The following is a 16,890-nucleotide window of genomic DNA, read 5'->3' as shown; positions in this document are numbered from 1 at the left end:
ATGTTGTGGCTTGGGGAACTTCCAGATGGGCAAATAATATGAGGGGGAGTAACTGATCCCAATGTCTCCCATCCATGCTGTCCACCTTATAAAGCATCTGTTTGAAGGTGTGGTTGAACTGCTCTACTAGACCATCAGTTTGAGGATAGTATACTGAGGTCTTTAAGTGCTTAATCCTGAATAATTTGACAACTTTTCTGAACATCTCTTAGGTGAATGGTGTCCATTAGTCTGTTAATACTTTCTTAAGGATGCCAACTCATGCAAAAGGTAGGTGTGTGTTAGCTTACGGACTTGATGCTAGAAGGTCCACAGGACAAGTAACAATGACTGCACCTCACCCTCATGTTCAGCTATGTGATATATAGTACCCTATCATTACTAATAACAAAATGCGGTGCCTGTGACATGGGATGTTCAATACATTGACTGTTTACTAGAACAGCTGCATTTTTGGCAAACTGCCTTATTCCCTTTTAAAGGAAGCTGTAGTTGACTGAAATCACATCAGTTATACCAGAGGGTGTGGCATCCAAACCTGACATCCCAGCACCATGCATGGATATGTCACGCTGCGATGCCATGGTGTCAGTCATGTCACACTGAGTGGCCATGTGACTCCTTGATGAAGCCGGCTGTAAGCACAGTGTGGAAACAAATTTGGACAAGTTTTCCCTGTCAATAATAAGGCCCAGAGAACACCCTGGAGTGGATTGGGTTATGCCACTTTTGATGTCTGACCAGTCTTGCCCCTATATCACCGGAATGGATTTCAGAGGACCACAACCCTTACTGACCTTATAGTACCTCTGTAATTGATAATACATGAGGCCAACCTATACCACTGAGTTTTCCCATGTATACTGGTCAGACTGGTCTTCCCACTGTTGTGGGAGCTCACTGTTAACAACAGTCAAAATGTTGCTGCCGGAGTCTATAAGTGCTGTAACCTTATGGTCATTTACTACGAACATTCCTGTACAAGGAAAAGGTTAGCAACTGCACAGTACCTTCTTCCCTTTGCCCAGCTGCAGTCCATCAGCTCATCGAGGTGAGGGCAGTTAGGAATGGTATGCCTGGCCTCTCCACACTTGAAACAGTTGGGGAAGGACATGCGCTTATCCTTAGGTTTCATCATAGGCTCTGTGTTGCTCCAGGGAGGTTCACATCTCATCCGGATGGTTTGGTGAATGGACCGTTCTGCACACTTGTTTTGCGAGGTCACCCTGTTCCACTCATAAGTCTCAATGAGGGCTTCCATGTTCTTAAACTTTTGCAGCTAGGTGAGGAACTCGAGGAGGATGTTGAACAGGATGTCACAAGTGACCTGCTCAATGACTTTCTTTGAGTCGTTCACATCCAGTCTCAGCCAATGCCCTAGTTTTCCCTAGATATCAAAAGCTTGGAAGCCTGATGACCGCTCTTGGTCAAATTTCCACTCCCTGCATGCCCTAGCCTGCTTGTCCAAGGAGATACTGTACCTCTTCAACACCTCAACTTTAAGGCAATTGTAATCAGTGTCAGCCTCCTCATTAAGGTCATAATAGGTCAGTTGCACCTTGCCCTTCAGGAACAGTGCCAGTATGTCAACCCATTTCACTTGCACCCAGTGTTGTTGGGTTCCGGTGCACTTTAAAATAAGAAAATAGGCCTCATTGTCATCATTCTCATGTAATGGTAACAATACCTAGGATGAGCCTGCAACTGGTCTTGGTGGAGACCCACACATGCCTGGTTATACGCCTCACTCTTGGCGAGCTGTGTCCACTGTTCCCCCACCTGGACCAATAAGGACTGGATCTCGGCAGCCATGGTGGTGGTGATCAAGTTGAGGTCTTGCTGTTTTGGCATTTTCCCAGCAAAATTCTGCCAACTATGCCACTGTAAATAAGGATACCACCTTATTAACCCCATATACTTGAAGATTTGGCAAAGAAATAAAACACATCTTTACAGATATAAGTTCAGAACAGAACTGAAGAACAGAAGTCGAATGTTGGTTTATTTGGAGGGTAGACGGGAAGGTGCGGGTCAAGGAGAGTGGAAACCGGAAGTGATGTCATTGGTGGTAGATTCGTCAGTCGGCTGGTTTGCAGAGGGAGAAAGAAAGAGAATTAGAGCATGGCGCCAACCCCTGCTTTGGCGAGTAATCACACTTACTCAAACCTGTAAGCTGTCTCCCATCAGCGTGTGTGTGACATTAGATAGATAGATAGATAGATAGATAGAATTTTATTTGTGCCCAGGTATGCAAATAAATGAATTACACACTTAATAATGAATTGCCTTGGAAGGAGTCTACTGAGGGTTATTGCTTTGGAGGATGTGGGACATTGCCATGAACCCTTTAAAATATTAACCAGGTAAAATAAGGTGATGGTGATGACCACAAGACTTTGCAATGACTTAATAGAAATACATTTTTTTTGTGATCTAGTTTTTGATCAATATATCTATTTTATTAACTTTCACGATCAGCACAATGCAGAGTCCAAATCTGGGGGGTATGCAAAATTATACCAGGACACAGTAATGCACACCCCTACATGCACTCAGACTCATAACAACACAAAGGGAACATATGATACACACAGACAGAAAATCAGGGTAGACATTAAACTATAGTGAGGTAGCAGTGTTAATAACAGACAATTGCTGTGATCATATTTAAAACTAGCTATTATTATTATTATTATTATTATTATTATTATTATTATTACAAAGTATAACACACACAACACAATTGATCTCAGCCCTCTTTTCTATTATTAGTCACATTTTATTACATTTTAAAAGTACAGTACATACAAATACAGTACAAGTTTATCGCTTAAATATCATGTTAAACATTTTTCATTTTTTAGGTGTTGCTTTAATGCAGTATTCATTATGAATTTACGAATTAAACAAAGAGAATATAAAAAGATGTAAAGCACCTTTTTTTTTTACATTTTTTAAATGTTGACCTTATTTAAGAAAAACTGCTTTGCACGGGTGAATAGACCTGTTAGGCCCTGTACAGTAAATTTTAGTTTTGAAAAATGATAAGCCATTCAAAGTAGAGAGTGATATAAGATGCTTCCAGCCGAACAAAATTAGGTAACAAGCTAACCGTATATCAAAGTCAAAGTCAAATATTAAGGAAATGGTTCCTTTCAGCATATACTAAAGAGAGCGACGGGTGTGCGAGGATTTGCTGAAATATCAAGTGCTTTGGGATGTGAGTTAAGGGCAAAGGCAGAGCCTGTGGCCATAGGAGTCCAGCACTAGAGTCTAATCTCGGGTGCATGTGAAATTGTATTAGTCCATGCCTCGCACACATTGACTTGGAGTGAAAATGAGTTACAAATTACTGTTCTTATAACAGTGGTCAGCAGCAATGTCATTTTCTACATCACTCCAACAATAATTTGTGCGCTTCACAGCTCCATATCTTGGTCACAGAAAACATGAAAGTTGTCAGCACTTTGCCAGCATTTACCATTCCTGTAAGCAGACTTATTGTACTGCAGCATTTAATATTTACTTCAGTAATGGGTACCCTCACATACTGTGTACATTTGGAAACTATGTTTTATAACCTAATCTAGCCAGAACCCCATAATATGGTTATGACTTGTAGTGTAAAGATCAGGGAAGCCACAGCAACTGAACCAATATAACAATGTAATATCTTGGGGTGACATCCGGCAGGCTGAAACACAGCATATCAAGTTTATGGTTCAAGCCATGTATGATGTCCTACCCAGCCCTGCAAATCTACATACCTGGGGCAACACTGGGTCTCCAGTAAGAGCTGTCTGAACTGGAAAGAGCTCACTGGAGCACATCCTCAGAAGCTGCGCGGTAGCACTTAGTGAGGGCTGCTGCCGCTAGTGACACAACCAGGTGCTTAAGTCAGTGGCAGAGGCCATCTCTAGAGCCATGGCTAATAACAAGATCATCTGCAGCCGGAGGGGCATCACCTTTGTCAGGACAGGAGAGCAACATCAGCCACAGCCTTCACTAGAAGTGGCCTGCTCACCTCAGTGTTGGACTGGCAACTGTGAATAGACTTGGGCAGACAGCTCAAGTTCCCAGACCACATTACACCAAGTTCTTTGAGGCCAGACATGGTGTTAACATCTGCCTTTTCAAAGCAGGTGCTTATAGTGGAGTTGACAGTCCCTTGGGAGGACCGCATTAAAGAGCTAACGAGTACCATGAAAGTGGCTGGAATGCCCGTTGATGAGGTGTACAAGCTTTGCTGGCCACTCTTTATACAAGATCTATACCCTGCTTGGCATCACAGGAGCTGCAAAAATGATGAGCCATAAAGTCTACCATAGAGGCTGTAGGTGGCTTTGGATCGGGAGGTCTGAATCGTGGGCTGTTGTTGCTGGGACACAAGCCAGGACCTAATCAACCATGGCTGAGTCATTTGAGCGAGGGTATCTGATGTTGCGAGACCTCAAACACCCAATGACCACAGGAAACATCACTGATGATGTGTCCCAGTGCAACCTTGGATGTATCTTTAAAGTATGCACAAATTCAAAACAATGAGGATAAAGGGTAAAGTTCACAAAGACAGGGCAAAATGAGGCATAAAACAAAATAGCTGAACTAAGTACTTTTTGAGGTAAATATATTGATCACATAAAATTAAACACATAAAAGCCTGGAACAACGTATATGGCTGTTTTGAATGCACTGATTGGGACATGTTTTAAGAATCCTGTGGTGACACTGGTGAATAGACAAACACTGTAAGCAGTTATAAAAAATTCTGTGAGGACACCATAACTCCCATTAAATCAATCAAAATACTGTACTGTATATCCTAACAATAAGCCATATAATACCAGAGATTAAAAACTGATAAACACAAGAAGTTAAGCATTACAACATGGAATATTAACTGAACAGAATGAACTACAGAAGGAGGTAAAATAGATCAGGCAAAGCAGAAGTATGAAGACAGAACAGAGAGTGAATTACGGACTGGTTACCTAGATTGATTGTAGAATGGCATGAAGAAGATGGCTGCCATTCACACAAAATGCAATAATCATGTTGAACTGGCAATAGTAAAAACTAACTATGACTTGTATCAAAAATTCAATGAATTCTATTTAAGGTTTGGGACACAGAATTTTACTTCAGAAATTAATCAGCAAAAGAGCAGACTCAGGACTCGAGCCAGGAGTCAGTCCTTCTTTGACCAGAATGATTTCAGATAGGCTCTTAAACAAATTAAAATCAAAAAGAGTTCGAGCCCAGACAGTATAAATGGACATGCAGAGCAGCTTTCTCCAATTTCTCTGAGATATCCGGATTTACAGCAGGTGGCCTGACTCTGAAAACAGGCAAATGTTATTCCAATAGCAAAAACTACACACCCAGAAGTCCTACCTTCTCATATCCATCCATCCATTATCTAACCCGCTATATCCTAACTACAGGGTCACTGGGGTCTGCTGGAGCCAATCTCAGCCAACACAGGGCACAAGGCAGGAAACAAACCCCCGGGCAGGGTGCCAGCCCACCGCAGCCTTCTCATATCATGAAATCTTTTATGAAGTTAATTAATCGACAACTGCTTAACAAAAACAGGTCTATCTGGACCTGCACCAGTTTGCACACAGAGCAAAGAGGAGGGTGGAGGATGCCACAGCAATATTGTGATTTAACTATATGAGCATTTGGAACAACTGAAAAAACATGCTGCTTATTGGATTCTCAACAGCTTTTAATACAATCTACCCTACGTCTTAGTTGGCATACTGATTGATAAGTTCTGTTCGGACCCTAACTTGGTGCGGTGGATTCTGGACTTTTTGACTAACAGAACACAAAGAGTAAGTGTTAATGGCTGTTTTTCTGATAGTCTTACCTCTTCTATGATCCCCCCAAAGCTTCCATCTGTCTCCTCTTCTGTTTATCTTAAACATAAATAGCTGTAGGAGTTCATGGAAGGACAGGCATCCTGAAATTGTGAGTCTTCTACAAGACAAGAAGGACAGCCATGGACCTATTGTTGATGGGTTTGTTCAGTGGTGTGATCGTTTCTTTTTACAGCTAAAGGATATGACTATATGACTATAGATTTTAGATGCTTCCAACCTCTTATATTCTCAGTAATAATAAAAGGGGAGGACAAGGTAGAACAATACAAATATCTAGGGACACTCACTGATAACGGGCTAAACTTTGATCTTAACACAGAACAAATTTGTAAGAAGGGGCAAACATGGCTTTTCTTTCTTAGGGAACTCAGTTGAATTAAAGTGGATAAAAACCATAATGACACTTTTCTTAATAAGATCTTTATTGGGTTTAGTTTTACATTTGCTTTTTAATGTTGGTTTGGCGAACACAGCCTTAAGAATATAAACCATCTTAATATCACTAAAAATTAGCAATTAAATTATTGGCTCACGGGCGGCACGATGGCACAGTGATAGCGCTGCTGCCTCGCAGTTAGGAGACCCAGGTTCACTTCCCGGGTCCCCCCTGCATGGAGTTTACATGTTCTCTCTGTGTCCATGTTTCCTCCCACAGTCCAAAGACATGCAGGTTAGGTGCATTGGCGATCCTAAATTGTCCCACAGTGTGTGTGTGTGTGTGTGAATGCCCTGCGTTGGGCTGGTGCCCTGCCCGGGGTTTGTTTCCTGCCTTGCACCCTGTGTTGGCTGGGATTGGCTCCAGCAGACCCCCGTGACCCTGTAGTTAGGATATAGCGGGTTAGATAATGAATGGATGGATGGATTATTGGTTCACAGCAGACCTCTGTCACTGAGCTGGATTACAAACAGGTTAGAAAGAAGGCCGACTCAATTCTGTCAGACAGTTGCCATCCGGTTTTTCCTAAATTTCAGCTCTTGTGTTCAGACTGCAGATTTAGGTTCCCAAGGGTAAAGAGCAACAGATTAAAGAACACTTATATTCGTAGAGCTATACACATTTTGAATTCTGTTACTTGTAAGGATGATGCTTAATTCTGAATTATAATTATGTGTACTGTTTAAGGTAATCATTCTTCTTGGTACTAATCTTGAGAGCATGTACTCACGATAACACTAGTCCTCAGTTGTTGTGACTTAGCTTACTTGCTTGTCTCTGTGAAACAATGTCTTATGTTTTGTATTTTCTGACTGCAAACAAATTTCCTTCTGAGATAATAATGTCATTGGCTCCAGCAGACCCCTGTAACCTTGTAGTTAGGATATAGCGGGTTGGATAATGGATGGATGAATGGATAATAATGTAAGCCTAACCTTACCTAAGTAGTTCAGCTGAAATAAGAAAGTAGTTTTATTTCAATGACTGCCATGAGTGTCTCTGTTTGTGTGAGTGTGGCAGTATGCACAATTGTCTAACACCCTCGTCAGGGCTATTTCTGTCTGATCCTGAATTACATTTAGCAGGTTTCAGAATGTTATGTTATGAATTGTCCACTAGTAATAACTCAATAATTAACACATCTCCAGAGTTCTGGGGTCAAATCCTGGCCTACACACTGACTGTGCTGAGTACATTTCAGTTCAATTCAATTTTGTTGTCCCAATAGGGAAATTTGGTTTGTCAGCAGGTTTTACAGAGAGACCATGACATAACATTAAAAATACATCAGCAAAGAATGCAACCATCAAACATAAACACAGTACAAATAATTAAAATATTTAAGTCAGCATAATACTTACGGTTGAAAAATTAGATCAAACATATTGGAGACTACCATAGCAAAATGGCTGTTTATTAAAAGAGGTAAAATGGTACAAAGGTAAGCCTCTTTCAGTCATTTAGGAACCTCTGTTCATCAGATATGCTAGGCCTTACACCCATCTATCTCTGCGTGTCTTGTTGCCTTTTTTCTTCAGATATTCTCACCCTTAACATTTGTTTTACTTTGTGGTTTTTGCTTTGTTTGATCATCAGACGTTCTGCCCTTACATTATATACACTCCCAGTCAAATTAGAACGCTTATATTTTTCAATTATAAATATCCTATTTCCTTTTTTTCAGTCTCTGCTAACCTAAATTTTAAATTTATACCTCTGTCAGTTTACTGCTTACATTTTCACCATTTTATGTCATTCATTGCATTTTAATTGATTCAATTTGAAGAAAAACTGGAATGTTCTAAAACATTTGACTGGTAGTGCAAATGGATAAAAATATTCATCTAAATGTAAAGGATTTTATTACTCAGATTTGTTGAACGTAAATCCGTGCAAGGCTGCAGGACCAGACAACATACCTGGCTGAGTGCTCAGGGAATGTGCCATTCAGCTGAGATATTCTTTAAAGACATCTTCAGCTACGTACTATCAGCACATGCTCCCAACCCTCTCTCAACATTTCCCTGAGACAGGCAGTCATCCCCAAATGCTTCAAAACCACTACCACCATACCAGTGCCAAGGATGTCCTCTGTCTCTCTGCTCAATGACTATCACCTTGTACCACTTGTATTTTTATCATGAAGTGCTTTTTGATAGGCTAGTTTTGGAAAGCCGAACTTCCCACATCACATGACCCAGACCAATTTACCTAGTGCCCAAACAGTTCCACTGAAGGTAGCATATCATTTACTTTTCATCCGGATCTGTCCCATTTGGACAGAAGAGATACTTGCGGTATGGTGCCTTACATTGACTTCAGTTCAGCTTTCGACACTATTATCTCTCAGAAGCTGATAGGAAAGTTGAGTATGATTGGCTCCAGCAGACCCCCGTGACCCTGTAGTTAGGATATAGCGGGTTAGATAATGAATGGATGGATGGATTATTGGTTCACAGCAGACCTCTGTCACTGAGCTGGATTACAAACAGGTTAGAAAGAAGGCCGACTCAATTCTGTCAGACAGTTGCCATCCGGTTTTTCCTAAATTTCAGCTCTTGTGTTCAGACTGCAGATTTAGGTTCCCAAGGGTAAAGAGCAACAGATTAAAGAACACTTATATTCGTAGAGCTATACACATTTTGAATTCTGTTACTTGTAAGGATGATGCTTAATTCTGAATTATAATTATGTGTACTGTTTAAGGTAATCATTCTTCTTGGTACTAATCTTGAGAGCATGTACTCACGATAACAGTAGTCCTCAGTTGTTGTGACTTAGCTTACTTGCTTGTCTCTGTGAAACAATGTCTTATGTTTTGTATTTTCTGACTGCAAACAAATTTCCTTCTGAGATAATAATGTCATTGGCTCCAGCAGACCCCTGTAACCCTGTAGTTAGGATATAGCGGGTTGGATAATGGATGGATGGATGGATAATAATGTCAGCCTAACCTTACCTAAGTAGTTCAGCTGAAATAAGAAAGCAGTTTTATTTCAATGACTGCCTAGTTTTGGAAAGCCGAACTTCCCACATCACATGACCCAGACCAATTTACCTAGTGCCCAAACAGTTCCACTGAAGGTAGCATATCATTTACTTTTCATCCGGATCTGTCCCATTTAGACAGAAGAGATACTTGCGGTAGGGTGCCTTACATTGACTTCAGTTCAGCTTTCGACACTATTATCTCTCAGAGGCTGATAGGAAAGTTGAGTATGACAGGTATGAACTTGGTCCTGGACTTCCTTACAGTGAGACACCAGATAGTCTACATTGAAAACACCATCTCCAGTACCATTGTGCTGAGCACTGGTGCCCCAAAGGGCTGTGTACTCAGCCCACTTCTGTTCTAACCAGCTGCATCACTACCTGGTTTGGGAACTGCAGTGTTTCTGACCATAAGGTCCTATAATGGATAATGCACACTACAGAAAAGATTATTAAGTCCTCTCTGCCTTCCATTGAAGCATTGTATCCACAAAGCTTACAGCAGTGTGAAGGACTGTTCCCACCCCTCCCACAGTCTCTTTGTCCCACTGGCAGAATGTATTGTAGTATCCGAACCAGTTCTGCCAGGCAGTACCACAGCACTAAAATCTGTGCTGCCCGCCACCCTCAGATATGCTCCTAGTAGTTTATTTTATGCAGGACATTTGTTACACTTGTCACTACTTTTGTTTTTTGTTATTAGTTTTACTGTTATTATTTATTATTTATTACTATTCTATGTCAAATTATTGCCATCTATTCACTTACTGCTTATTAAATGTTAATTATTTATACATCTATTACACTATACAATAGTTCTTTACCTGTCTTGCCCTTGTCTTCTGTTTGTGTTTATGTTGTACTATGGCCCTTTTTTGTGCCAATTTATGCTGCAATACTGTATATGGATGGTATGACAATAAAGTCATTTGGCTTGAATTAATATCTGGTGGAATTCTGGCACTAGCTGAAAAAATCATCAAAATAGTAAAAATAGTTTGTTGATTTTCTGCAGAACAGCCCTAAGCAGTTATGAGATTTTTGTATGTACTGTTAATCCAGAGAGGCTGCCATCCTGTCAAGGTCATGTATAGGATTCCCAAGTGGTAGAGTTCAAATGTCCCTTCAGTTACATTTATAGTTCTGATTTTGATGTGCTTCCCTTTGCAATATCTTTTCAATAAAATATGCCATGATAACAGTGGTAATGGTATGCCATTATGTACACATAGACCTTGAACATCATGGTGTAATTTACTAAAAATAAAGGATGCTGTACATTTTGCTCAAATCCTCCATTGAAAGCATTTCCCCTGAGAGCTCCCTCTCATTGTTTTTCTGCTCATGTAATTTTTCCATCTAGTAGTTGGTTAATTCCAATTTTATGTGCCTTTGGAAAGGTCTGTGTTTAAACCAAAGCATGTAGCTGAAGGATACATGAGGCTATGTTTTCTTTTCTAAAATCTGGTGTACAAAAACCCATTCTTTTTTCAGCACGTTTAATACAGTTCAGGGGCTTCAGAAACTAGCATCTCTCTGGGCAGACCACACTTGGAGGGGTGCTAATTCAATGTAAGGCACAGTGTACTGCTGCCTTTGTGTAAAAGTGATGAAAAAATGTAATTCACCTCAAAGCCCAGATGCAAAATTCCAAAAATGTTAGAGTTAGGCTTAGGAGTAGGGTTAGGGTAAGACTTTTTTATTGTTATTTTGTTAATGTTTTTATAAGTGATAGTCATTTTACATTTACATTTATTTGCTTAGCAGACTCATTCATCCACTTTGTAAAGGACTTACATATGAGGTCCACATAATTGAGTAAACATCAGTCTGGGGACCGTTTGGGAAATAAGAGTAACAGGACAAGGGCACACAACTAATCATCACATTTTGCCAGTCATGTCACATCCTACACTTCTCAAAATTGTGTGTATAACTTCTGCCTGGGTGATGCGATCTTGAAAGTAAAAAGAAGCACATGTCAGTAATTGTACTGGAATCTACTGTTCTTGAGCAACATTTACAAATATTCTGTTTTGTAGTTTTCTGAATCCAGAATTTACAAATTGGGATTCAGGATCTGACGCCTATCCATGCAGGAATGGGAGCAGAAAGCAAACCTGGACAGAACGCAAATTCACCATATGATGCAGTTTGTAGAAGAATACAGCAGCATCTATTTTAGGACATGATGTGTATCATTGTGGCTGAAAGCTTTATTATATTTGTCCTGACATCAACTTAAACCCTAAAAACTCTGCTTTTGTTTCTGTCCCCCAAATGTAGTGCTGATGACCGTTTTGATGCCTCTTTTAAAACAAATGTACTAGTGAATTCCAGCGGATATTGCCAATACCTTCCTCCTGGTGAGTGTAATTTTGGCCTGCTTCAGTTTGTGTATGCATTTAAAAGTCATCATCTGTCCTTAAATCTGGCTTCATCGTCCTGCTCTGTTTTGCTTCTTCCATTCTTTGTATTCTTTGCTCTGCTTTTTCCAATGACTTATATAAAGTCTGATGCTTCCATCTCTGTCTTGTTATAATTAGCATAACCTTACTGTACAGGTATATTATTTTATTGGGATTCAGATTTCAGCACAGTAGGGAGGTCATTCTCTGACTGAGCTGACAGGTTGCTGCTGAATAAAAATTCCCTTTATTCATGTCTTTTGACATTTCAGTATTTATGCAGCATTTTGTCCTTTTTTACTGTTAAGCCTGTTCAGTGTGCTTTCCTATAGTATATGTCAAGCTCTGTTTTCACTCCATGGACAGGAATCTTTATGAGTACCTGCAATGTGGATGTCCGCTGGTTCCCTTTTGATATCCAGAAATGTGAGTTAAAGTTTGGCTCGTGGACCTACGATGGTTGGCTGCTGGACCTGCAGATGAATGATGCAGATATTTCAGGATACTTACCCAATGGAGAATGGGATCTAATAGGTAAGCAAGCAATAAAGCCTTTTTTTCACTGTCATGAAGGCATTATGATGACTTCTTCAGACTCACACTGTCATTGTCCATCCATCTATTTGATATTTGTAACCCCACTTTCCAAGTACTGTACACAGCATTGCATGTCTGCTAGAGCCTTGTGACAGTATGACAAATGCAGCAATAAATTAATCCACAGGCATAAAAAAGTACAGCAGCAGAAGAAATATAAAATAACATAAAATAATTCAACCCAGTTTTAGTGGCACTGGATGAAAAGCAGTAACCATCCCTGGGTGGGGCAAAAATCTTTTACAGGAGACAAAATAGGACAGTTTGGAATAACCTGTTAACCTAACATCAGGTAAAACCTGTAGACAGAGAGACAGTGGGAAAAAGCATGCAAACAACACACAGCTAACAACCAGGCACAAAACTTGAACCAGTAACACAAGACATCAGCCCTAACAATGGGGGCATCCCACCATCATACATACAAATTCAGTTTAGAACTACCAATTTAAAAAACAAACACAACTCAGTTTGATATTTTTCAGAGGTTTGGTGAATAAGGACTGTCAAGCTATGCTAGGTCCAATAGCCTCTTTACAATAAAATTGTTCTTGTGTGTTTAGGAAATGGGAGAAAGTGTTTGAACCCAGAAGAAACCCACATTGACACATTGAAACTTCGCACAGGCAGTTACCAGGCCATGAGTCAAACTAAGTTTGTACAGCTATGAGTTATGAGCAATTAAGTCAAGTCAAACTTTACTTAAAAAGCACATTTTAAACAGCCTAAGCTGAACCAAAGTGCTGTGCAAGATAAGCTAAAAGAAACAATAAAAAATGTATGTATATATATATATATATATACTAGGGGGCTCAACCCTGGCTCGCTTTGCTCACCCATCCCTGGGTTCAGTTAACCAGATATACAATTTAAAGAGATTATTTTTATTTAATTCATTTCCATTCATTTTTTATTTCTTGATATTTGCCAGTAATACAGCTGTAGTGAATGAGTTATTCCTCTCCCCACCCCTCCTGGCCCCGAAAGGGCGTGTTACACGCCAGTCACTTCACGTCTGTGCCTCTCGCGTTGTGCAGAGGGGGGCTGAATGCACGCTAAGTATATGCAGTCGCTCCTCTGAACCCCCCTCTTAAACAGTGATACAATAGGAAACAAATACAGTTTTTTTTTACCTCCTCTTTGCTTCATCGCCTGTCTTGCTGCTGCTGCTGCTTGTGCCGTGCTGCATGATCTGCATGTCAGCAGCACATCAAACAATGAAAATTCTGTACAGCAGCTGTCCTTTTGTCTCATTTCCTTGTCTTGCGGGATGTTAAAGTGTCTCCGAGAAAATCACTTTTTTTATTATAATAGAGAGATATATATACTAGCTGTGTAAGACCGTGCTGTAAAACTCACGGGGTCCTAGAAACTATTTAAATCATCAGAAAAAAAAACTGAAATGAAGAAATTCTTTTTGCCGACATGCTCGCATCGCTTCAGCATTAACGGTGGGAGGAAAAGTAAAAGGGATACTGATTTGCCGATGTTAGCGGCTAAGCGACTTTATCTTTCTTCTGAGGCTTTGTTTCCCTATTGTGTTGGCTTCGCTTGTGTTATTAGCGGCTAAGCGAGTTTTCTGTTTCCTTGGAGGTGGAGCCATTACCCCGACTACTCCTCTCATTTCCGGGCCAGACAGACACACACACTTCCACGTGTAGACATTTATATATGAGATATATATATAGGGCGGCACGGTGGCGCAGTGGTAGCGCTGCTGCCTTGCAGTTAGGAGACCCGGGTTCGCTTCCCGGGTCCTCCCTGCGTGGAGTTTGCATGTTCTCCCCGTGTCTGCGTGGGTTTCCTCCCACAGTCCAAAGACATGCAGGTTAGGTGGATTGCCGATTCTAAATTGGCCTGCGGTGGGTTGGCACCCTGCCCAGGATTGGTTCCTGCCCTGGGATTGGCTCTAGCAGACCCCCGTGACCCTGTGTTCGGATTCAACGGGTTGGAAAATGGATGGATGGAAATATATATAATTTATATATATATATATATATATGTACAGTACACACATAACAGACCAAAATCATAACAATCCAACATATATAAACATAATATTTAATCCCATATCGAGTCAAAGGCCACCAAATAGAAATAAGTCTTTAATTATGACCCAAAAGTAACTAGGCTGGGGAAGACCTATTATAATAAGGTAAGCTAAGCTTACTAAGCTAATTAAAATTCATTCAGTATAGTAAAATATCTGTTAGCACCAGCTGGTTTTATTGAAGCAACCTCTATTAAGAAGTGAAGCAGGTATAGCGGTAGTAATAGCAGTAGCATTGTTAAATGTCCAGAGTACAGTGAAATTCTTACTTGCACGTTGTGTGACCTCACAAATCTTAGACTGTCCAAGTTGCCACACTATATTCATGACTTTAGAGGAAGAACCCAAATAAAGCCCCGTTCACTATGTATGCTTCTGGATTGCTTTGTAGTCTTTACAGTTTCAGATGGATGTATTATAAAAATGATTTGGGTGATAGACAGTTTTGTTCTCTGTATTAACTGTTTGATTCCATAAGTAACTTTTCAAAGAATGACACTTTTTCATCCACAGACTTCTGAGGATTCTGCAGACATCAAATTAAGGGTCTTGTAATTTCAGCCAGATTTCGTCTAGCAGAACTCTTTTCCACAGTTTGCTGTTGGAGTCACTATAAGAAGTCACACTTCAGTTATTTATTTGCTTCATTTCCTTGGGGCCAAGGAATAGCCATATAAGAATTTTCATTCATGCACAACAAAAGAAAGATGATCTCTTTCATTTCCAATTATTCATAGTCATATACTGTAAATGATAAACTGGATACAGAGAAAGAGAAAAAAATGAGTACCACAAGTAAGAAATGGGTTTAACCATTCAGCTTATTTATTAATACATGCCACTTGCCATAATTATTCAGGCATGCAGGGATATCTGTCTTGAAAAATTCATCCTCAGGAAATTTGATCGTAAGATTTTTCTTCAGAAAAAAACATGCTCAAAAGAGTAAATGCTCACAAAAAGAAGAGCATCAGGTGAATATCTTCATTGACAGAGCCTTGTTGCTATGAATGCTATAAAATGAAGTAATAGTGAATAAAAATTATGCAAAAAATACAGACGAGAAAAGAAAAAAGAGACAATAGAATGCATTGCAATTAGTGAACATAACGCAAAGCACACCAATCCTGAGGATACGACGTGTGGCAGCCTCTTGCCTCGCTCCAGCAAAGCAATGATTAATGGTCCCTGGACGGAGGCTCGTTGTTTTAGTGTCAGTTGATAAAACCTCAGCAGGGCTTTGGTTAATGATGCAGGCCTTCATCGATGAGGCTGAGCAGTTCCTCTCCCATGGGGCCAGTTAATTAGAAAGATAGATCAGCATGTTTTCGAGGCCTCACAGGGGAAGCCTGTGTGTAGCCAGGACAAAAGCGGGTCCACCGATGGAAAATCTAAATTCACCCCAGTGTTGGTGGTTGTCTTAGTGTTATTGGATTTTGTGTCTGTTAAATAAACCAAGGTGTTTCTGTTCAAAATTGTAGGTTTTGAATCATCTTCCATGGGTTTAATGTGGCACTGAAGCCGAAACACTCTTCATATAATGCAGCTAAGCAGGAATCTTAGAAAATATTTCAAATTATATAGGTCTTTTTAATGACTTTAAAAGGATGACAAGTTACAGAGAGTTACAACCCAATAGTCCCTCCAGGGCTATACTCATTGACCAACAGTCAAGTGGAAATGCATCTTTAAATATGTAGGCTGTCACACGCATTTTCACAGTTACAGCCTCTCTCAGTGCTGATGTATAAGTCATAAACATGTAGAAATAAAATTGCTTGAGAAAAATATCTGCTGTAAAACTGATGACCCCTGTAGTAGCTGGCATTTTATAAACCTTCCCCTATAGACTTCCCTATAGTCTATTTTATTGCTCTACCTTCATTCTCAGAATAGAGAAATATCAGTTCATCGGGCCACAACGTCCTTCCTGTAAACAGATTATTTAAATAAATCTCTGCTGGTCTTGTTAACATATAAACCATACTTAATATTTACCATAAATGCATTAATCCATCAGACTTGCTTCCTGCCTTTAGCCCATTGCTGCCAGGTTAAGCTAAGCTTCATACAGTATCTCATACAACCTGACTTATGTGGACTGGATAAATACTTTTTATTTATTACAATGCATTGCAATTGCCGTACTTGCATCCATTAATTTGACTGGTGTTTCTTCTAGTATTGGTACTCACTTTGTTCCAGCTTCTGCCAGCTGTCCACTGGTGATGCAATGTCTTGAATGCTCTTCTGTGCAGCCACTATCACTATTTTCCCTATACATTTGGATTTTTCTGGGTGTTTTTGTTATAATGATTAAACTTTGAACAGATCCTTTAAGAGTGAAAGTTAGTGTGTGGGTAAGTATGCCCTGCGATGGACTGGCAGTCCTCCTAGGTTCCATCTTGCTGTGACACTTTACTGCAGGCTCAGAAAAAAAGATAGACCCATCTTCTCAATTTTTCTGTAATCACATTTTCTTGATCAAGGTCATGGTCATAAATATGTATCAATTATAAA

At 40.0% G+C, this 16,890-nt stretch overlaps 1 protein-coding gene across 3 annotated transcripts in view; it reads left to right on the top strand.

Annotated features, from left to right (window-relative positions):
- The window catches only part of chrna11 (cholinergic receptor, nicotinic, alpha 11), an 89,424-nt gene that overhangs the window by 26,781 nt on the left and 45,753 nt on the right, over nt 1-16,890 (top strand). For all 3 annotated transcript variants that reach the window (XM_039752168.1, XM_039752160.1, XM_039752176.1), the window contains exons 5-6: nt 11,602-11,681; nt 12,090-12,257. In XM_039752168.1, coding sequence (XP_039608102.1) covers nt 11,602-11,681; nt 12,090-12,257 — 248 coding nt within the window. The remainder of the gene's footprint in view (nt 1-11,601; nt 11,682-12,089; nt 12,258-16,890) is intronic.

Source organism: Polypterus senegalus, chromosome 1 (assembly GCF_016835505.1).
Source record: "Polypterus senegalus isolate Bchr_013 chromosome 1, ASM1683550v1, whole genome shotgun sequence".
Taxonomy (NCBI): domain Eukaryota; kingdom Metazoa; phylum Chordata; class Cladistia; order Polypteriformes; family Polypteridae; genus Polypterus; species Polypterus senegalus.
This window is presented reverse-complemented; position numbering and strand designations above follow the sequence as displayed.